Here is a 23,930-nt window from a genome sequence, read left to right on the forward strand (position 1 = left end):
ATTTTTTCGATATATCTATAATATGTATTCCACTTTTTTAAGATTTGGATCCAAGAAAACGTAACATGTTTGCTCACACGAGCTCATTGAAGTTTCTTTGGTAGAATTTCTTTAGTATTGGAGAGTAATTAAACATTCCCCATGATTTTGGTTCTCAGTCAAAAGCCAATTTGCGAGCTAGAAATGTGAATATCAGACCTATATAGACTACCTTATATACCTTGAATGTAAAAACAGAAAGTGCGTATTATCTGAATTGACATAAAACTAAATAGACCATCTGTGTAAACAGAAAGAATGATACAAAGTAATTGCTTTATATATTGCGCAATTATTAGTCATATGATCATTGACTGCCTAAGTATATGAAAAATTATTTACTCATGCAACTTTTGATAAATTGTAAGTTTGAATTCTACTCAACTTTTTAAAAGTAAAGTAAATATAAATCCTCTATAAATATGTTCTTTAATTTAATTTGAGAGGTTTTTCCTATTTTAGATTTGGGATTTCATTCTTCCATCCTAAATTTTTGTGATAAGAAAATGTATAAAATAAACACCATATTTATTTTTTTTATATAACTATAATAATTAATGGTGTCTTTTGAATAACGTTTCCCTAACCAATTTAATAATTCGGTGCATCTTATACAATTTAATGAATAGTGACATTGATGCTCCTACATGTAAGTTGAATAATTTCAAAGAGAGAAAAAAATATGCACTAATAATAATAATAATAATAATAATAATAATAATAATAATAATAATAATAATAATAATATTATTATTATTATTATTATTATTATTATTATTATTATTATTCAATCATAAAATATTATACATGATACATTTGTTTTTATTTTTATAATAATATTTTTAAAAAAGATTTAATTGTAAAATTTGTCCTCCTATTTTATATATTTCACTATCGTTAAATTTTAAAAAATTGTTTAAGGAAGATCTAGAACCATAGTCCTTGAAGTAAGAAGAATACTCCTTTATCACTATATTTTAATGCTCATTTGAATATTTTGTATAAAATATAGTATTAATATAAATTTTAAGCGAAAGTAGTTCAAAATTCAAATTTTATTCTTTTTTAATTTATTGTATTTTTAATATAACATATAAACTAAAATTAAAGTTTATATAAATATATATATTCTAATTTATGTGAAAATATAAATTTATTTTATATATTATATTTTAAAAGATGATATATAAGATTATAAAAATATCATAAATTAAAAAAAAATAAAGTTTGAATTTTAAACTATTTTCGCATAAAACTTATATTAATACTATATTTTGTACCAAATATTCAAATGGTCAAGTGAATATAATGATAAAGGAGTGTGTCATTCACTATTAGGCCTCAAAGACTAGAACTAAGGTCCTATATGTATATATATGACTATTAAACTCTAATTTAAGTACTTGTCCTTTGGAAAGTTACACTAATAATTAATACTTTGTATGTTATACCACACTCTATACATCTTAAAGGACCATCTGATTATGGGTATCCCTTTTCGTGGCTTCATTTTCAAAGGACCACTTTGGATAAAATCACTAAAGCTTCATTTTAAACAAGATATCAAAATGTATCTCACGCTTCAACTGAGCACATTACTACTACAAAAAATGCTTTCAAAGACGGTTCTTTATAACTTTCCACAACAATTTTTAATCATTTTTGAATCTACCGTCATAGAAATTCACGACGATTTTTAAACCATCTTAGAATATCGAATTCTAATCGGTTCTATCATAAACCATTTTAGAATGTGTTTCTATTGTTTTAAAAAAGTTTAAAAAAATTAAAATGTGTTTCACAACGATGTTTCAAAAACCGTCTTAGAATTTACCCTTTCTAAGACGATTTTGTGAAAACCGTCTTAAAATGTAATTTTTCTAAGATGAATTTTTAGAAAGTTTACATTATAAAACAATTTTTTAAAATATCGAAAAAACCGTCTTAGAATGTATCATTTCTAAGACGGTTTTCTAGAAATTGATTTTTTTTAATGTTTATCTATACATTTTTTTTAAATTATAGTAGATTATTTAAAAATGTTATTATTTGTACATTTTTTAAAATTTATTTATATAACTTATTTAGACAAACCTACCAATAATAAAATTAAAATAAATGAATATGAATAATGATGCTTCTATATTAATAATTAATGATACAACAAGAAAAGGATGCAATAATTATAGTCAATGGACATAAATTTTTATTTTTCTATGATTAAATCAATGTGAATTACACATCAAATCACAACACTCTTGGAAAAACAAGTAATTAGTTTTACAAACTTGAAGTTGGAAATTAATTAAAATCATCCTCCTCTTGAACAACCTTGTTATATTTGATAATTAAGTTCAACATTTCTTGCATTACCAAATTAATTGAGATCTATCAATATGTCATATACTAAAAATATTAGGTCATTTTTTAAATCTAAAAACTAGCATAAATAAAACAAAATATATGCTTGGATTCAAGCATTTTTTTCGGCATGTATATTGCCATTTCAGAAACCAGATGCTTGTTTCAACAAAGATTCCATTTGTGTTCATGAACTAGATATTTACTAAATAAAATAAAATAAAAATACATTGTTTACAAGCAAGACAAGAATTATGACAAATACCATTAGTATATATTTCAGATTTTAACTGAAAGAATAAAATAATAACAGGAACACTATTATGTTTCTACAACCAAAGGTACAAGTATATATATTTAGAGAATAATTGTTATTATCATGTACCTCATAATTCATTAATTTACATATATTAGAACACATGTTATTTTGTTCCTCATGTGCATATATAGATCACAAATGTCTAAGCATCAATGGCATATACTCCACAACTTACTTTAACTATACTACCTTATAAATGAATTATCTAAATCCATCTTTGTTGCCTGTAGATTTAGGTCTGCTTTGTGTAAAGTCAATTCCTCTTTAGAAGAATGATAATACCAGTTAATCCACAAGGTGATACCAGTTTTTAAGTTCCACCATATTAGGACAACCATTTAATTGGTCTCACCAACATAGTCTATTAGGAATATGACAAACAAAAAAGTACAAAGTGAAAATTACCAAGATAAAACAAAGTAGAATAGTGTCATCTTTGAATTCAAATCAAGGATTTGGGAAACTCTCAAAGTTCAAAATCCATGATCCACATCTCATCATCATCAATTTTAGCTTTTAAAACTCAATCCCCCAAAAAATGATACAAAACAAGTTAGCTTGCCTTGGTTTAACACCCACTAATCATTGGATTAAAAGTATTGTTGCCACTACCAACAAAGCAAAGTTCAACACCTAAAAGCATAACTTCACTACTTTAAAATCAAATAATAACATTCATAACTATCCAGTATCTCAGGCCTATAACAATGGACAAATGTTTGGTATCCTACAATAAAATTTTGTTCAATATAGATTCATTTAAGCGGTTTTAGGTAGCATAACCTCAAACACTCAAGTTATTCACTTTCCAAATTTAGTTATATCTTGTTCTTTTAAGAAGAAATTATTTTCCTCATCACCCCTAGCAAAAAAAAAAAAAAAACACACAATGGAAAAAAGTGTCTAAACTCAAATGCATTGATGTTGTTTAATTTTTCTAAGAATCAAAATAGAGGAAGACAATCAATATTATCAAACTAAAATATCTCTAATGCCTCAACAAAATAAAAGATATTCAAAAACCCGCATCAACTATAAAATAAAATAGATATATAAGCAATACTCCAATGTGAACCTTAATCTTCCTCGAGACACTCCAGATCCCTTGGCTCCACACAGCCTTGTTCAGCTTCAAACCCCCTCTCACATTATTCGTCCCCATCGCTTTCTAAGCAAACTTCCTTATCTCCTTAATTGCTTCAGGAGTCTTCTTCTTGAATGTGTTGTTTGTTTATGCATATTAGAAACAAAATCCAGTTAGGCATCTCACAATCATAAAATTACATATATAAATATGAATTAGGAGTTAAGAGTGAGAATAATTCCAAAAACCCTAAATATGTTTGTAAGAATGGTTGTGGAGGATTACCAACCATGGAAGCAAGCATTTGTGGAGGTTGATGGTGTACTATTAAGTGACAACTTTTTTTTTTTCTGCCCTTGGCCTTCTCCGCCATTGTTACTTACTCACCTGTGTATATAAAAAAATATTCATATTCGGTTTGCTTTGAATGAAATATATAAATAAAAAGAGTCACGTGTTTTAGGCTTCTTCTGACTTCCACTCTCAAAACCAAGCTCATCCTCCTTAAAGCCAAAAAGAAAAAACCTATAATATCTAGTCATAGCCACCAATCCATTAAGCACATAAATTGTAGGCTTAATGTCACCTTCATGATTAACAATCTGCTCCTTCAAGCCCTCAATTTTAGTCCTACAACTAGTCGCGTCAACAATTTGCAACTTCTCAACATGGAAAGACCTCAATTCAACAGAATCAGGAATCCTTCCATTCTCAAAATCATTAAGAAAAGGGAAAAATTGAAGCCTGAGAGCATCATCCTTCATATCTATAAAAAGCTTAGCTCAACTGTTTTTGCAAGAGCTCAACCTATTCCTTAACATCCTTACTCAATAAAACATCCTTAACAGGAAAAACATCTATAAGGGTAGAAATCTCTTGGTTCAAATCATGGAAGTGAACAGAGATGGAATGGTTTTGAAGCAAGAGCCATAACTTACTAGATTATGTGCAATTATCAAGGAGTATCTTGGAGCGGGAGAGCAAGAGGTAGAGCTCCTTAAGACAAAGCATTATCATGGGTGGAAGGCACGAAGAACCTGATTCGGAATCACGCTAAAACTCCAAAAGCAACTAAAAAACTTCCATTTTTTGGATTGGAGACCGTGAGTTCTTGCAATGGAAGAAGAAACTACGCTTTAATAACTACTACTTATGAGTATATTTTGGAGTTAATTATATAGGAATTTGTAATTTTTCTCTCCTAATTTTTCCTTTTTGAGCAAATAATTGTTAAATTAACATCATTTAAGTTTCTGTGTAGAGAATATTAAAAGTGATGAATTTATGATGCATAGTGAGTAAAATAAAGCCCAAGAAAACAAGCTAATTAAGGAAAGGAAGCTAATTGAGGAAAGCATGACTAATTAAGGAAAGAAAGCTAATTGAGAAAATCAGGGCTAATTAAAGAAATAAGACTAATTGAGCAAAGCATGACTAATTAAGAAAAGAAAAATAATTAAGGAAAACATGACTAATTAAGTAAAGTAAAGCTGAGCTTAGTGTAAGAAACCTGCTGATTTGCACCTATAAAAGAAGAAGAGAGAAGAAGGAAAAGACACACATAAATTCTAGCATAATACAATTTCTTATAAAAGGCAAAAGCTAGAAGAAGGAGAAACAAGCAATGAGTGTCATTCCTTCCCTCCATTCTCTTTCTTATCTTTTCTTCCTTTACTAAATATTTTTCTCTTGCAATTGTAAAGCCTCCATGACAATAAGAGGCTAAACCTCTTTTGTTGGGAACTTGACAGCCAACTACTTTTGATGTAATTTTTCTTTCTATCTATTTATGAATATTACATATGCATGATCTTTTCCTGTGCTTAATATTATTGCTTGTGGCTTGATCACCCATTTGCATGATAAGTTTTAAGGGTAGCGTTGGAAAACATTATTTTTTAATAGAACTAGGAAAGGGTATGTAAATAAAGTCATCACTAGGGATAGGTTGATATTTGTTTAGCCTGTTATGCATATCTATTCTTAATGCAATTTATTGTTTTAGCTCTGCAAAGGGATTTAGGAGAGAAAATAGATAAATTAGACTCTTTCATGCGGGGGACCAAAGTTAGAGTATACTAGTAGATGCATGTGTAAATTGAAATAATTATAAATAGAGAAAAATCATTAACATTACATCAAAGAGTAGCTCTGATAGGGTAAGTTCATAACATTCTCATCTTCTGAATTTCCTTGTACAATAATATTGAATTTTCTCATTATTTTTGTCTTTAATTAATTAATTTTAATTTTTGTTTAATTTCTCCTTTTGTTTGATTTAATTTTCTGTCAATTTAAATTATTGTTTTTCTACAACCTTCCCAAATCCTTTTCTAAATCAAATATTCATCTACATAAGTACAAACAAAGTCCATGTGGATACGATACTCGGACTTTTGTTTTAGCTTTACTACTTGGGACGCATTGGTGCACTTGCCAATTCATCAACACACTTCAAAAAACACGACACAATCTCGTTGGCAACGGAGATGAGGGTATGAACCAAAGCAAAATCGCTTAAGTCAACAGGGGCTAAAAACGATTCCAACGTTGGAGACCTTCTCCACTGGAGCGACGAGAAAATTGCCCCTAAAGCCATTCAATAAAATTCTAGGGTTTTCGCGTTGAAACTCCACTTAGGGGATTTAATATGTTGTTATCTTTTATACCCAAATGATAATTTTAAGAACCCAGAAGTTTCTAAGGGAAGGGAAAAGATAAGAGCTTGTGGAAGTTTTAGATCTTAGGTGGGAGAGAAGAAATTTTCCAGGAAAATTATTTTTGGGAAACGCAAGAGAGAAATAAATACTGTGAAATGGTTGTTATTGTTGATGGTGGTGTTGGGTGAGGATTTGAATGACACAAATATGGCTTGGGTTGAGTCAATGTAGCAATAGCCTTTATCCCCGCCGCAGCCCAAGAAATCCTCCAAAAGAACGACCATCCACAGTGGGTGGCACCTTGGCCTGAGCCCCTACCAAGCCACAGTGGGCAAATGCAGACACAAAGAGACTTCACAACAAAATCATGTAGTTATCTCCCAGTAGCTACAAGAGGGTAGGGTTCGTGAGAGGGAGGACAAATGTGAGTGAGAGCGTGAGGCTGAAAATATGTCAACTACGATATTCACAAAAATGATGTCGAAAAGTTACAATCAAAGGCGGTTTTTGTAAGATCGATGTTGAAAAGTTACCTTCAAAGATGGTTTTCAAAGAACCAAATTGGAGACTTTTTACTTATTTGCAAAAATGCTACTGCATTTACTTCAACAATGGTTTTTTATGAACTAATGTTATTGCATTGTCATAAAAAATCTATTTTCTAGTAGTGTATCCTTAGTGAAATGATTCAACAAGAAACTAGGTTAATTGTCTTATTAATTTCATTAATTATTGTTAATTAAATTCCATTTGAGTTAAAACTAAATTTGGTTTGTTGGAGCTGTGTGTTCTTGAATTTTTTTTTAAAAAAATTTCTGGGGTCAATTGTGTTTTTCTTTTGGTATCATGCACTAACTCACTGAACTCGCACTGATGGGATTCCTATTGCATACCAATAAACGTCCTCCTAAAAAAATATGTAACATCATTTAATTATTAATTAATTAGCCAAAGGTAAGGCAATAAGGGATATCGATATCCTTTTTTGTCAAATTTAAAATTTGTTGTCATTTCATTTTGACAAACTTTAAAGCAGTGCGGGGATTGTATAATTTATTCTTTGAATAAAACTATAATCTTTGTTTAATTTTTCAACAGATCCTCAGAAGAGTATAACATAGGAGAATCAATTGCAGGAATAACTTTGCATTATTGCATAGATATTCAAATGAAGTAGAACATATGAGAATAAATATTAATAGCAACAAGCCAATAATTAAGTACACACACGTTTAAAACGAACGTTGATGATTATTAAAGCACAATGGCGAGTATTGTCTCAGAATTTGAAGGCATTACATTTTGGAGTTGGTACGAAACGCACTCACATCAAAGACTTTGAGGAAAAATCGTGTTCTTGGGATAGACAGGTTGGACTGCAAAATGGTTCCAATGGTAGCAATCAGCTTCCTCTTCACTTCTGTATTTATGCCACCCATTGAAACTATCTCAGCATATGCTGCTGGTTCCTTGTTACCCTCAAATGATATTGGTACTGATGACTTCAATATGACCATTACAAACTGCACAATTATGTTCGCAAAATAGAGACAAAAGAAGTCACAATAAAGACCACATCATAAAATATGAAAAAAAAAATTCTTAGCTAATCATGTTATGAATATGAGATTTCTCATGTAACCATGTTATAAATATGAAAATATGATTAATCTTTATCGAGTAATATAACTGATTATTTTTTTTAGTGTGGTATATATTTTATTTTAATTATATTTTTTTATCATATCCTTAGGTCATGATCTCAAGATCTTATTTAAGAGACTTGAGTTCGATATTACTTAAATAATATAAATATAATGTTAGTAAATATAAATTTTAATAGGTGCTCATTTCAATTTTATTTTTAAAACATGTGGGAAGTGCAAAAACATGTAAAAAAAAATTGTGTTCAAATGTTATTTTGGAAGAGATAGAGTTTAGTTTTACTGTAAGAAACATGTTTCTATGACACTAAGTTTTTATATTATTTTCACAGTTTTCCTTTTATGGTAAAAAAGAAAAGTATAAAAGTAGCGTATAAAAAGAAAATATCAGCTTTAAGTAAATAAATGAATACTATATTTGTAACAAATTGTTATGCAAGAATTAATTGGGTTAATATTATTGACTAAATAATAAATGAATAAATAGAAGAAGTTATAAGGATTGCAGTTTTCAATTTTTCATTAAACACGAATTCGTTCTGTTGCGCAATTTTGATAAACAAATAATAGTGGCGTTGGTGCTGGTGTCCCACAGGATTTAAAGGATATGAGCCTACTTCCTTCGAAGTGCAATTTGTAACATACCACTTCTTCCACTATCCATTGTTCACACGTGATATACAGACAAAGGAATAAATTGGAAGAATCTTAGAGTGCGTTATATCCCTAAAATTATTTTCTCTAGTGATGACATATACATTTTGATATAAAAATTATTTAAATAAATTTGAGTGTATATTCAATCATATTTAACGGTTTTAAATAATTATATTAAAATGAATTTAACTCATTGTTAAAAAAAAAACTTGTTACTGAAATTTATTAATTCAGAATTCATAGAGCTGTATGATTTTAATTTGTTCTTCAGGCCATAATATATTTTAATTTCCCATCTCAGTTATTTTTTGTATAACTATGAACTAGTACTGATTTTGTATGACAATGAAAAATTAAGATCGAACAATTTGTCAATGTAATCTTCCCCGTATCAAAGCTTCCCAACTAGCCAAGTTTGGTCCCAAATTGCATGATAATTAATGAGTAACAAAATCAATATTCATAAACTTGTATATGAATTTTCACTTAAAATTCTCCTAATAATTTTTAGAACAAGATATATAAGTAAAGAAAGAAGAATGATGTGATAGAAAAGAAAAATTATAAAAAGAGCTCTAGAAATTTTGATTACAAATAGCATCATTGTGTGAAAAGTTTTCGTGATAGCAGATGAAAAACTGCACCATTGTATGAAAGAGAAGGCGTCAGTTGCTTACCGACATGAAAAGCTTGTACACGTCTGAAACCTGATGAACATCATAGCCTCAAATTCTGTCGAATTTAAAGGTGATTCCAAATTCCAATTTTATATGTAATTCAGATTCAGATTCAGATTCGCTTAGCTTAGCTATAAATGAATTTGTTGAGTAAAATTATCTAGCTGGAGAAAGCTACTCCTTATTTAACCGATGATTAACTCAATTATTGCATCTAAACTTAATTACCAGAAGACAAAAAACAATCAACATTTGTATTGAGAAGTATATATCATGCTCTACCAACCAAAAATAAAATAAAAAACAAGCCGAGTGCAAATTAAATTCGTGTCAACCCCAACAAGGATATTCTTACACAGGTACGGGATGAGTGTGTAATTCAATATTATTTAGAAAATTATGATCGCTTCTAAAAAAACTCAAAAAAAAAAATTGTTCCTAAAGACAGATCATGTGATTATAAGTTTACATGGCAAAGAAAGGGAGGCAAATTAAGGTTTATGAGTACCTTCTCAGGTTTGCCAATGATTGTAGAGACAGCAGTGGTGGCTTCAGAAAAGACGGGGTTGGTGTCAACTCCATCTAGGTTAAGGTTGGTGGTGATGTAAAGGCAAGGCATGTTTCTCTTTTTCTCACCTAGCTAGTTAGTTTGTTCGAAGAGTTGGAACCTGACCAAGTTTGTTGGTTATTATATTGCCAAGTTCCAATTCATGGCACAATCTCACTTTGGATGTGTGCGTACATATATATGCAAGGGGAAGCTGAGAGCTGTAGCTTTTCACTGTCATGACCGCAACTGACAGTAGTGTGGAGACGCCAGCTTACACTCCATTTTCATTTCGTAATTCTTTTTTCCTTTTCCCATTCATCTCGTTTTACATGCCACAGTAATATAGTATTAATGAAGATTGTGAAATTCCTATTTTTTTTCCTAGTTGCAACTTGCATATATATTAGTGTTATTATAAGGAGGCGTGGGGTATGTTCAGCCCGTGTTCACTCTCAATACAATATATCAAATGACAAACTCATTTAATCTACTAATTATTTTTATTTAAAAAATATTATATATGATATTAGTGTGAAATATCTATTAATTTTATTTGGAAATAATATCGTTGAAATTTTAGTTAACCACTTACACTGAATCTTTTTTTTTCTATCACGTTCTTTCATCTACAAATACTCAAACACGGAACTTTCGTTACTTAAGAAAATCAAATAAATTAAGTTTCACTCAAACTATAATATATTATTTAAAATAAAATACTTTAAGCAATGACAAAGTTACATATATTGTCAGTAATATTTTAGAAACAATATATGTATTTGAAAAATAATGTTATCTTTTGCTAGAATTTAACATTTTTAGTGAAATTTGAATTTTTTTTGTTTTATTTCCTATCATCATTATCATGATCATTTTTACCAAAATATCCTTTTTATAGATCATGTTGGGTACCAGATTAACAAAATAATAGCTCACAATTAAAATAAGAGATGAGAAAAAAGTAGCTAAAATCACAATGGGCAAGAAAAGGAATTTTACTAATTAAGTGAAAAAAATTTCAACAATTACCAAGAGAACCTAAAAGGAGAAACTAATTTCTCTATTAATTTATCTCTCAGTAACTTGGTAAATAAGAAAAGATAGAAGAAAAAGTTTGGGATGTTAAACAAGGGACCACCAAGGCTCCTTTTATAGTAACGAAGTGAAAATCCAAAGGAAGAACCCACCAATGTGGGAGTTCTGCTTCCAACAATTCTCCCACTTGAAGATTATGATTGATTAAATCATATCTTCACACCATTCTCTCTTCCTTGTCATTTCATGTTGCTTACATTTTCGATAGGCCATAAGAGGATCAACACCATATAAATATGTCAATGCTAATTGGCTTTGTCATAACATCTGCTAGGTTTCCATTGGTGTGAATCTTTTGCATGTCTACACTTCCTTCCTCTACTACTTCTCGAACAAAGTGGTATTGAACACATATATGCTTTGTCTTGGAATGAAAGGCTAGATTCCTTGCAATGTGCAAGGCACTTTTGCTGTCATAATACACAATAGTCTTCTGTTGCTTGTTCCCAAGTTCTTCCAATAGCCTTTGAATCCAAATAGTTTCCTTGTAGGCCTCAGTAGCTGTCATGTACTCAACTTCTGTAGTAGACAAAGCTACAATAATCTATAATTTGGATTACCAACTCACCATCCCTCCTACAAGTGTAAACACAAACTCATCAATACGTAGACTTTTTCCTTTTATCAAGGTTACCTGCATAATTTGAATTGACATAGCTTCCAACAACAAAGTTTGGTCCTCCAAAACATAATGCAACATTTGAGGTTCCTTTGATGTATCTAAGGACCCTCTTCATAGCACTCTAATACTCTCTACTAGGGTCTACCATTAACCTACTTTCCATTCCCACGGTTTGTGCAAAGTCTGGCCTTGTGCATATCATAGCATACATAATCACTACTACAAATGGTGCATTTTACGACGCACATTCTAAGACGGTTATTTGGAACCGTCTTAGAATGTGACGCGGTGGCAAACTTGTAATTAAGTTACTTGAAAATTATTTTTTACAACGTTCATTCTAAGACGGTTGTTATTAACCGCCTTAGAATGTGCTTTAGTGGCAAATTTGTAATTATCAACATAATAACAACGACGGGTTTTAAAAAAACCGCCTTCATTTTAATGTGTTTTACACAGCTGGCACCAACAGCTTTCTCATGATTCCCAGTCTAGGTCGTCGCGACACAAATTTTACCCTAATCACAAATCTGCTTGTGTCCTTTGAAATCTCTTCCATTTCTCCCTCTACTTTGTTGCGCTTTCCCTTTGACTCTTCGAGTCAGCCACCAACTCAGCGCCGCTCAAGCACCACTCATGGCACGGGGCCGTAACAGAAGGCGAAGCACTCCACTGTGTCGAGGTCTATCTTAGGGTGCGCCGTCATGCTGAACGTGAGTTTTTCGTCAAAGTCGTGACGGCCGAGCCTGTCGATGTCGCCGTCAGGGGTTACGTTAACGGCGTAAGGGAGGTCAGATTCGGCAAGCGCGAAGAGACGATTCCCGAAGAAGACTAAGCTAGTGTTGGCCAAGCCAATGCCGTTAGCGGGGTTAAACTGCCCCGTTAAGACACGTGCCACGGAGAGGGAGCCACATGCCGCGGAGGCCACGAGGGAGTTGAAGCCGGAGAACACGTTGGGGATGAGAGGGAAACCAGTGTCGTTTTCCATTGTGTATTTGCAGGTTTTAACGTAGCGGCTGCAGAGCGTGGGTTTATTTGCAGGTTTTAGCTCCACGTGCTGTTGCGGTGTCGTTTTGGTGGTGGATGATGGGCTTTGTTTGGTTTTAGCTTTTTGAGTGGTGGTGGTGGAGGTTTAGGGTTTGTGTTTGGGGTTTTTCTTCTGTTCTGAGGGGTGAAACTACGTTGAGCGGTGGAGAGGGTCCATAAGTTGCCGGTGGTGGTGTTGTGACTAAGATTGGTTTTGGGATCATTTTTGTGGTGAGTGCGAACATGAGGGAGAGAGGGTTCAGGAGAAGTTTTGGGACCATTTTTGTGGTAATGCTGCTGATTTTGTTAAGCAGAATTTTTGGCCAGAGCTTGTGCCTAATTTGCAGTCTGCTATTCCGATGATAGTGACCACGCCTGAGAAATGGGATGCCATTACACGCAAGAGCAGTGACATGTCATTGTCCATGGTGGTAAAGCTCTTAATTATTGATGAAGTCCATCTACTCAATGATGATAAAGCTCTAGTTGCCAGGACCCTACGGCAGGTAACGCATATGTCTTATTTCCTCTTTTTTTTTCTTGTACAAATTTAGTTAGGAGATTTGCTTAGATTTATTTTATTTTCTTTTGTATATATGAATTTCCAGACATTGGCTTATGACAGCTAGCCTGATATCTATCTTATTTGCTCCACATATAAGGTGAGCTTCCTATATGATTGATTTTGCCTTGTTGCTTCCTATATGATTGATTTTGCGTTGGGTACTTGGGTCTGACAATCCCTCCATACTTTCGTTGTCATTTATCATTGGAACTCATGTTGGATCCTGTTATTGTGGCTTCAGGTCAAACATATGAGAGGCAATCCATCCAAAAGTGGCTTGATCATGGGCTGAATGTTTGTCCGAAAACTCATCAGAGACTTACTCATGCAAATGTCATTCCTAATTACACTATCAAATCTCATGTTATTAGATTGATTGAAGACCTTCACATGTATGCTTATTTCATAATGTATATTAATCAACATATACTCACATTTTCTTTCATTTCACCTTTACTTCATTTTCTTTTTAGCTCCTTAAATATGCTGAGTTTACAATAAACCTTGATTTTTAGTTCATCTAGTCAATCAGTCCCCAACCCCAGGCTCAAGAAAATCCTCTCAAGCAGCTGCTGCAATGGAGCTGCACTGTCGAATCAAAATCTCACTATCCCTATGTCCTTTGCATTGCATTGTTTCAGACACCACATTCGTCCAAAACCAACTCAAAAAAAGCAAATGACTATAATAATACTATTATTCTATGTCACTCTACTGTTATAGACTCCTAGTAGTTATGATAATATTGTAAAATCTAAAAAGCTTTGGTTTTTCCACTTACAAGCCCTATATGCTATGCTGCTGCTACTACTTCCCTCGAGTGCGTGGTATTTCCAAAGCAAAGCAGAAAGAAAAAAACCGCAGGTTCTTTCTTTTATCTCTCTTACCTATCCCATTATTTTATTATTTCTTAGCTCTTTTTTTTTCTCTCACCGTGTGTTTGATTATGAACCATTAAAATTAGTTTTATATAAATCTTGTTCTAATTATAAACTTCCATTCACCATTTTTGATCATATACTCACATGTTTAGTATGGGTGAGTTAGTTAAATATATATATTAGTTAAGTTTCTTGAGTTTTGTAGACTTCATATTGTCCCATTGCCGTTGCAGAACCTTTGTGTGACTTGTGAAATAAATTATAATATTTTTTAATTTATTTTCACTCATTTATCTATCTCTTCATCAAATATCTTTCATTTCTATTTTATTTTTTTGTATCTATATATAATAGTAAATAATATTAATAGTAATAAAAATTAAATATAATATTAACATAAATAATAAAATAAATATAATAAATAATATATATGGCACGGGTAATATTGAGGCCATTAAATGCCAAAAGGCAAAGCAATGACCCAAGGGTGCATTATACTTATGTAAACGGAAGGAAATACTGAAATTGTTATAGTAGAATGAAATTTGCTTAGAAATTCGTATACACTGTACAAAACCATTGAGCCTTTATCTAGTAGCTACAAGCATATTTGATTTTTTAAAATATTTTTGTTTGCATTTTTTGTTTTTATAAATAATTACAAAGATGACATTATTTTTATTTTATCTCCTATTTTAAAGACTTGTATAGAAATTGGTGAACATATGTAGTTTATCAAAATGAGAGTTTACCATTGACACCAACAAAGCTAGTTTATTTTCCAGTTTCTGTTGTTTACAAATAATTACAAAAATTTCTATTTTTATTTCTTATTTTTAAGGCTTTGTTTAAAAAATGGTGAACATGTGTTGTATAAAAAACATGATGTATGATTATTGCATTTTATGTCTACCTTTTTAGGTATGTATGAGATCAATTATTTCATTTAACCTTAATTTAAAACTATGTTTGGCCCATTTTTAGTTAGAATGTAACTATTTAGGAATTTAATTAACTAGTCTTTTAAAGTTTAAGCTAAATTATTAACGTTTGAAGTCTTTTTAATATAAAGGAATTTGGAGTAGCTCAAGGTCAAGGTTTTGGAGCCTAGAAAATAGAAGTTAGAAGCACCACTTTTCAAAAGCTTTATTTGCTCGGTGAATCTTTCATTTTGCCCAACAAATGAATGTAAGTAGGTAATAAACATATGAATTTTAAGAACTAGATAAAGTTCTGTGAGAAGATTTCTGAATTGATTTTCTCTAATTCCTAGAAAATTGATGTTAAAATTTCAATTTCTTCTCAAGTTTATTGTAGTAGGTCTAAATATATTATTAGACAAATTATAAAAAAATTCCTAGAAAATTGATGTTAAAATTTCAATTTCTTCTCAAGTTTATTGTAGTAGGTCTAAATATATTATTAGACAAATTATAAAAAAATAGATACTTGTTCTAATTTATATTAATTTTTACTATTTTGAATTTAAATATTTTTTAACCCGTTTCTAATTTGCTAAGTTCTCCTCATATTCTAGTATTGGGATTTGGATCTAAGCATCGTGCAGGGTGATTTAAATGCGAAAAATAAATTTTTGACAAATATTATTGTAAGCTACGAAGATGTCATTGAATTGGTTATATGGTTATTTAGAGACTATCTAAAATTGAAACATTTGTAATGATGATACGGTGTGTTTTAAAAATATAAACTAAACCATATATATGCTTATCTTCAATGCATTTGTTTTTTTGTTTGGTCAGCGCTTGCTCATCTTCAATGGACAAAATAGTGCGACTGTGGCATTTGTCTAGCAAGTCTTGTCTGAAAGTTTTTTCCCACGGTGACTATGGTGAGCACATCCATCTATCACATCTTGCATGCTCTGTTCTTTGCTTTTCCCTGTTCTCAATAGAGTTTATAGACTACACTCGACTCCTTTTGGCACAATAATATTAAGTAATTGTCAGAGTACATGCAATTGTGTTAGCAATACACTTTACACTTATTATTGAAATTTATTATTTTGTGAATTTCAATAAATTTCAACTAATAGTAAATAGTTTGTTGGAAATAATGTATTTGGAAGTGTGATGCTAGGCATTTCTCAAATTTGAATTAGATTCACAGCATGAGAGTTAGTCATTTAGTCATGTATTTTAAATTTCTCAAAGATGGATTTGGGGAAAGAAAATACTACCTACTTCCCTAACCTAAATTTAAGACTCTTTTTTGAAGTTTCTGATATATTAATTATTTTTTTATCAGAATATCTTTAATTATTTTACAACAAATACTATGAATTATTAAAAACATAAATGCATTCTCACTCTTATAAGAATTAGAGAAAAAGGATTCTGATTCATGTTACTTTAAATATTGTTTTTAATTCAGGTATTTATCTTGGACTGATTGGAAAGAGGATTTCTACTCCCTCAGGTGCAATATATGTTGGCCTTGAAACGCATTATGTTCCATCTGGAAAGTTAAGTTTATTTAAGGATGCCCTGTAGATCACAAACTTGTATGTTAGTTTCAAATTAATTGTCAATATTCTAAGAACCATTATTACATATATATTCTACCATGCTAACAATGTTACATATTCTAATGTCAATTAGTTGAAACTTCTATTATATGATAATGTAAATTGTTGGAAAAATGTAGACTATATAAAAATCAAGCAGAAAAAGGTACAAAAATAAATAAATTAGACTAGACATACTAAGACGGTTATGGGAAAACCGTCTTAGTATAATGGACCTTCTACGACGGTTATACGTTCAACCGTCTTAGAAAGATGACTATATTAAGACATTTTTTCCATAACCGTCTTAGTATAGTCTGTATATTTATAACTTTTTAAGACGGTTGTATATATAACCGTCGTAAAAAGTCCATTATACTAAGACAGTTTTTCTTTAACCGTCTTAGTATAGTTTGTGTATGTAAGACTTTCTAAGACGGTTATGCGTACAACCGTCATAAAAAGTCTATTATATTAAGACAGGTTATGTCAAAAACCGTCTTTGATAAATAACACATACTAAAACGGTTATTCGAATAACCGTCTTAAAAAATTGACTATACAAAGACGGTTATAAAACCGTCGTTGTAAATATACGTTGATTTTACGACACTGCGTTCTACGACGGTTAAAAACCGTCATAAAATGTCTTTAAAAACCGACTTAAAAACCCATTTCTGTAATAGTGAATGTTTCCCACCATTGATCCATACGATACACAAGACATTTCCATCCTCTCTACTTTATTACTAGGACTCATACTTGAGGATAACTTATAATTCATAGAAAGTGAGGTAGAAATCAACTTACAATCTTGCATGTCGAATCGTCACTAGACTTTCAGTAACTAATTCTTCTGAGAAAGCCAAATCTTCCTGTCTTTTCTATCTCGATGAATTTGCATCCCTAAAATCTTGTTTGTAGGTCTCAAGTTCTTCATATCTTTGTTGGGGTCTACCACCAACATGTCATCCACATTCAACAAAATGATGAAATCATTATCATCAAACCTATTGTAGCACGTACAATGGCATGAACTTACTTTGTTGCATCCAAGGCTAACAATGAAGGAATCTAATCTCTTGTACCAGCATCTTGGCACCTACTTCAGATCGTATATACAAAGATTTGGTCAACCTACAAACCAAGTTTTCTTTTCCTTGTTCTTTAAAGCCTTTTGGTTGCAGCATATATATTTCCTCTTCAAGTTCTCCATGGAGAAAAACAGTCTTTACATCAAGTTGTTCAAGATGTAAATCAAATGCAACATACATTCTTAGAACAACTCTAATTGTTGTCAATCTGACAACTGGAGAAAATATTATATTGAAATATCCATTAATTTTGTCGATAATTAATATCATCAGGAACCTGATTGACCACCTATAGTGAGTTCCTCCTCTTAACCATGTTTTTCATCTACAAAGACTAAAACCTAGAATGCTCATTGCTTAAGGAAATTGAATAAATTAAGTTTCACTCAAACTAATAATATGTTATTTAAAATAATTTAGCAATAATATGTTATTTAAAATAAAATAATTATAGAAACAATATATGTATTTGAAAAATGATGTTATCTTTTGCTAGAATTTAACATTTTTAGTGAAATTTGAATTTCTTTTGTTTTATTTCCTATCATCATTATCATGATCATTTTTACCAAAATATCTTTTTATAGATCATACATTCTTACAAAAAATTTGAGTTATATACTAATTTTAATAATATTTTTAGGGGGTGAGACAAGAGAGATAAAGTCTAAAATAGATGCAAAATTATTTTTCTTAACTTCTTTTAAATAAATGATAGGTTAAATATTTTTAGTTCCTAATCTTTTTAGGATTTATGTTTTTAATCCCTAAACTTTTTTTATTGGTCAAGGTCTAATAGTTAATTAAGAAACTAAAACTTTTTTAATCTCTTAACTTTTATATTTTTCTGTTTTTATTTTTAGTCCATTTTTCCTTCCTTACAAAATAATTAAGGGGATTAAAAACTATTTTAAAATAGTTTAGGGACTAGAAGCAAAAATCCTAAAAAGATTGGAAATCAAAAGATACTAAACCCTAAACAATAAGATTACAATTAAATTATTGGCATCTTAAAACTGGATAGTCTTATGTATGAAAATAATATAATAAATAATACATTATATCATGATAAATTTATGACATAGTTATAAAAAAAATGAAAAGTGTTCAATTATTAGGGCCAAAGAAAATCGCCTCAATCGCTTTTTGCTTTCCACTACCCTAAATGTCTCTCACCGTGGGAAAATATATTTTTACAGTCGGATTTGCATCTATTCAACTTTTAAACAAACAGTTAAGATTTTCCTTTGCCTTTTGCCTATATTTTTACAGTCGGATTTGCATCTATTCAACTTTTAAACAAACAGTTAAGATTTTCTTTTGCCTTTTGCCTTTTTCCTTTTTCTATTATTTAATTTTCTTTGTCTTTCCTAATTTACCCCCTCACCCCTCTATTTGCGACAATTCACCCTAACCCTTCCCCGACAACCACGGAGTGTGACGCCACCACACACGTCTCACCCAACCACCAAGGACCACCGCACTCCACCTCTCCATCGCCATCATCAAACTAAAAGGACCTTAAACGGAAAAATCTGAGAGAGATGGGGTTTCGCCAGTGCTTGCGGTTTGGGAGTATGGGGTGGTGGAATTCGGTGGTTGTAGGCGAGGTTGAAATGAAGGAGCAAGATTGTCTGTAACATAGAAGGAGGGCCGCGGTAACGGACGACGGTGGCGACGGACAATTTCACCGCTGAGAGAGAAAGGGACAGGGGCAAGTAGGGAAACACAAAGAAAACAAAGAAGAAAAAAGAGGTTTAACCGTTGATTTAGAAAACTAACTAGATCCATTATTGGTGAATTTTTAGTTTCCTCCCACGTTAGCCGGTGTCATGTTCCGGATTCAACAAAAGGTCTAGTTGGAAAGTCGATATATTAGTTTAATATTCGATTTAAGTAAATTATCTAAATCATCTTGAGAATAATTAGTCAAAAAAATAGAGAGAACTGGTGGTCAAAATTGGTAAACCTAGTCAAAATCATTTAAAAATGATCACAACAGATCAATGAAAAACACTTAATATAATGCCATTTTTTAAATGAAAAATCAATTTAAGAATTTTCCATTTTTTTTAATTCTATAAGTGTGCTTATTATTGTTAATAGACATTATTGTGTATTATTACAACATAGGTTTAAGTACTATGATATATAATTTTGAATGTTAAAAACCTGTAAATTGATGTTTCGTTTTTAATTTTAGAGTTAAAAAAATTAAAATATTATGTGGGGCTATCTAACTTATGCCAGTATTCATGCAAAGAAAACTCATCTCAATCCAAATATTATTTGGTTTTAAATTGAATTTAAGTTTAAATACTATTTTAGTTCTTATCATTTAATATTTTATTTTATTTTCATCTTTGTAATTTTTTTATATTTTATTATGTTTATTTTATTTTTTATCCTTAATAATTTAATTAACACTTTGAATAATAAAACATATTATTTAAACTATTTTAAAGATGAAAAATAACACAAACATAATTTGTAAAGTGTGCAACTCAATATTAGTCTAATTCTTATTTTTTTAACTATAATTTTAAATACTTGCATTGGCATGAATATTTTTATTCTTTTTCTTTAATTCTTATTTAATCAATAACATATACAACCGCAATCATGTTTTTTTGGTGTATAATTCCTAAACAATTTTTTCCATTTCATATTAAAATTAGTTGTTTGATGAAAAACAAATTTATCTCATGAATCACGATCCGAGCATAAGTACCGATTACCAACATTCTAACATTTTCACACCTGCTTACTTTCCAAGTGTCCTGAGTTAAAGTTGTTTATTTATTAATTAGTTTTGTTAATAAGTCAAATTAGTGCTATGCTTTATGTCTGAAAGTGTAAAAGGTTTATTTGTTCACGTAATCAACTAAGTCACCAATTCCTCATATTATTAAATATTATATTTTTTTTCTCTAAAAAAATATTGTTTTGAATTCTTTAGTCAAAATCGTTTAACAGTTTCCATTAAAAAGGTTTCTAACACAATATATATATATATATATATATATATATATATATATATATATATATATATATATGTTAAAAGAACTACAAAATATTTTTCATACGAATTCTTATATTTATGATGAAATTTAATTATTTTCTAGAATTAATAAGGTAGGAATAGAATCCGTTCACATCAAATATAAGTCTAAAAGACATAAGCAAAATCTACACCATTAATATATGTTAATTATACGTTTATAATATCTTAATAAATATGGTAACTTTAAGATATTTTATGATTATCAATTAATTATAATCAATTAGATTATTTGATAGATTTAAAAAAAATATTGATAATTTTTTTTTACAAACTTATAAAAATTATTAACAAATAATATTTTCTACAAATGTTTCATGTAATAAAGTCTATATTCTTTTTTTAGAAGAAGTGTCATGTACTAATAGTATAAAAAGTTTTATAAAGTCATCAAATCACAAATTATCACGTTTGATAAATTTGTTGACTTTTTAAAATAATTCAAACTATGATTGTTAACAAATTGACAAGTATACTAATTTTATCACAAGTAATAAAGATTGAAATGGAAGTCCAAATGTCGAATCCAGATGAACTTTGATTGTACTTAAGTGATGTAAACTCAATTACTAAGCAATGGAAAGAAAGAGAAGAAGACAGAGACAATGAATTGTAAATGTAAAATTTGGAATAAAGCAAAGCAAAAATTAATAGAAAAAACAAATAAAAATTTAAATGTGAAAATATAGAATCAGAATGCAATAATGTTGGGCTACTTATAATATAATGTAAAGGATTTTCTCTAATTAATGAGTTTCATGTTTTCACCCGCATCTACTGAATTATCCTATCTTTGGTTTCCCGCACGAAGGGCTTAGTTTATTTATCTTTTTCCCCCAAATTTCTTTGCAGAGATAAAATAATAAATTGCATTAAGATAAGAGATGCAAAATTTCGTGGGCAAAATAAATGTGAATCTATTTCTAGTAATGAATTTATTAAGTTACCCTTCCCCAGTTCTTTAGAAAATAACCATTTTTCAATGCTTTACCCTCTAAACATTATATGGATGATCAGACCATAATAATAAATGAGCACATAGAAGAATAATGGAAACAGAATAACATCAATTAGATAATAGACAGGGAATTACATTACAAGCCTTTTTGGCCTTCAGGCGCCCAATAATGGGGATTTAGCCTCTCATAGCCATGAGAGGCTTTACACTTCAGTGGTTAATGGAAGAAGGTGATAGATGACTAATAACAAAAAAATGGGGAATGACTAAGGAAAGAGGTTTTCCCCTAAGGGATAGACTCAGGCTTTGGATTTCTGCACTAGAGAGCTCTGAGACTCGATGTGTCTTTTTCTTTTGTTTCCTTCTCCTTTTATAGGCATAAGGTAGCTTACTTTTCACGTTGACCTCGCGTTGAGCGTGCACTAGGCTTCTCCTTGTGGGCCTTCTTGTGCTAAGTCGGTCATGCGCGTTGAGCGAGGGCCCGCGCTGAGCGAGTCATCGCGCTAAGCCTGAAACCTCCCGCTAAGCGAGCGTTATGCGCTGAGCCTGGGTTGCACGCTGAGCGAGCTGTGCAATTCTTCCACTCTTCAATTCTTTTTCTTCCACATTTTATCGTCAAGTTCCATTTAAAACACTTTAATTCTTTTTTTTTTACTTTTGCTAATAAAAAATTACACAAATGTTAATTTCTTCGTAATTTCATTAAAAACACTACTAAAATGAAGAAACTATTATCATTATTAGCCAAAAATGACTATCAATTTAGCTCAGATTTTGCAGTTATCAACTCCCCCAACTTAAAACATTTGCTTGTCCTCAAGCAAAAGACAAGTTCTAAGTGTCTCAACACATGAGATAACTGTGAATCCTTTCAAACCTTTCGTTTCCTGATTCAGAGCTTGTATTAGTCTTGATTTTGTGATGGAAGCATGAAGAATTACACATGGAGATGAAAAAGGTTAGCAAGTAAGAACTTCATCAAGGCAAACTTACCACACTTCATTCCTCACAAGGCTAGTGTTTCTCTCAATGCACAAATGTCTCGGCTAAGGGTGTTTTTAATTTCAACAACTAAAAATGATGTTCCCAACTTTGCATTTCATCTTAGTTAATGTAATCATACACACATACTGTGGATCACTAAGGGCTTTTTAGGCTTGTAACATGGTTGGGCTAACAAGGAACTCATGATCTTTCTTTGGATTCAAAATTAGGTTCCAAAAGAGCACCTACCTGATAACCCATGACTATATTCAAAGAGCCAACTGCCTTTCTTTTATTCCTAATAGCACATAAATTTTATTTAGCACTTAGTTGCTATCAGCTCTTTATTTGAAACACAATTTTTTTTTCTTTAGAAATTAAACTAGTACTGTAGCAACTTATCACACTTTACATTTGAGTGTGTGTTGTTGGTGATGTTCTTGAAACAAAATTTTTCACCTAACCAAAATTCCAACTCCCCCAAATTAAGGGTAAATTTTCCTTGACTCGTGCTCTCCTACAACCTAGGATAAGGTGGTCATTAATTTCCTTAGGCTCGGGAGAAAAAAAACAATTAATTGCATTAGGCTCAACTGGGTGCAAGGGATTCATTCAAATAATAGGTTTGGCTATTTGGCTAAGTGACTAAGACAATCAAACAAGGCCTTGATCATTTCCACCCTATGTATGTATTCAAACAGTCTGAGAATCACACAAAGTCAAGAAATTAAGAACAGTCGTTCTCTCATAGTTATATGTTCACACATCTCACCGAACATTTATTGAAGTGCTTGGCTTACCCTACTATGATTTTCGTTCAGGCATGCTAACCTCTTTACTTTTGCTCTTTCGATTCCTACTTCCTCACTCACAATGACACCTGCTCACAAAAATCAGAACTTTCACCATCATCTCATTAGTGCATCTCATGCATCAATTCATTGAGAACAAGTAACAACTACTTATCGATTCCCTTTGTCTATCATGCAATTTTATTTATTTAATAACTAAAATAAATAATTGTTGGAATTAAATTATCATTACTGAAAAGAAAGGTACACCAAATTTTAAACTAAAGCAAAATAAAAGAAAAACTACAGAAAGAA

The 23,930-nt window shown here is 30.8% G+C and overlaps 2 protein-coding genes across 3 annotated transcripts; both read right to left on the bottom strand.

Annotated features, from left to right (window-relative positions):
• Positions 1 to 7,593: 7,593 nt before the first annotated feature.
• LOC100790725 (macrophage migration inhibitory factor homolog) lies at positions 7,594 to 10,319 on the bottom strand. Of its 2 annotated transcripts, XM_006602624.4 has the most exons (3): positions 9,970 to 10,197; positions 9,462 to 9,491; positions 7,594 to 7,986 (listed from the first exon to the last, which is right to left on the bottom strand). In XM_006602624.4, the coding sequence occupies exons 1-3, from the start codon at positions 10,078 to 10,080 to the stop codon at positions 7,759 to 7,761; spliced, it is 369 nt and encodes a 122-aa protein (XP_006602687.1). In that variant the 5' UTR covers positions 10,081 to 10,197; the 3' UTR covers positions 7,594 to 7,758. The 2 variants fall into 2 exon arrangements, with proteins under 2 accessions (XP_006602687.1, XP_003552282.1); XM_003552234.4 differs by lacking the exon at positions 9,462 to 9,491 and having other exon boundaries at positions 9,970 to 10,319.
• A 2,043-nt stretch (positions 10,320 to 12,362) lies between these two features.
• LOC102669445 (probable carotenoid cleavage dioxygenase 4, chloroplastic) lies at positions 12,363 to 12,716 on the bottom strand. The gene has a single exon (XM_006603487.1). It carries the CDS (start codon positions 12,714 to 12,716, stop codon positions 12,363 to 12,365), a length of 354 nt encoding a protein of 117 aa, XP_006603550.1.
• Between the last annotated feature and the right edge of the window lie 11,214 nt (positions 12,717 to 23,930).

This window comes from Glycine max, chromosome 18 (assembly GCF_000004515.6).
Source record: "Glycine max cultivar Williams 82 chromosome 18, Glycine_max_v4.0, whole genome shotgun sequence".
Lineage (NCBI taxonomy): Eukaryota > Viridiplantae > Streptophyta > Magnoliopsida > Fabales > Fabaceae > Glycine > Glycine max.

What these genes read in the sequence shown, in the direction of transcription:
- LOC100790725 (XM_006602624.4), bottom strand. Translation starts at nt 10,080, where the DNA reads ATGCCTTGCCTTTACATCACCACCAACCTTAACCTAGATGGAGTTGAC. An exon ending in TCATTGGCAAACCTGAGAAG is followed by an intron (nt 9,492 to 9,969) that starts GTACTCATAAAC and finishes GATGTTCATCAG; the next exon opens with GTTTCAGACGTGTACAAGCT. An exon ending in TGTACAAGCTTTTCATGTCG is followed by an intron (nt 7,987 to 9,461) that starts GTAAGCAACTGA and finishes ATAATTGTGCAG; the next exon opens with TTTGTAATGGTCATATTGAA.
- LOC102669445 (XM_006603487.1), bottom strand. Translation starts at nt 12,716, where the DNA reads ATGGAAAACGACACTGGTTTCCCTCTCATCCCCAACGTGTTCTCCGGC.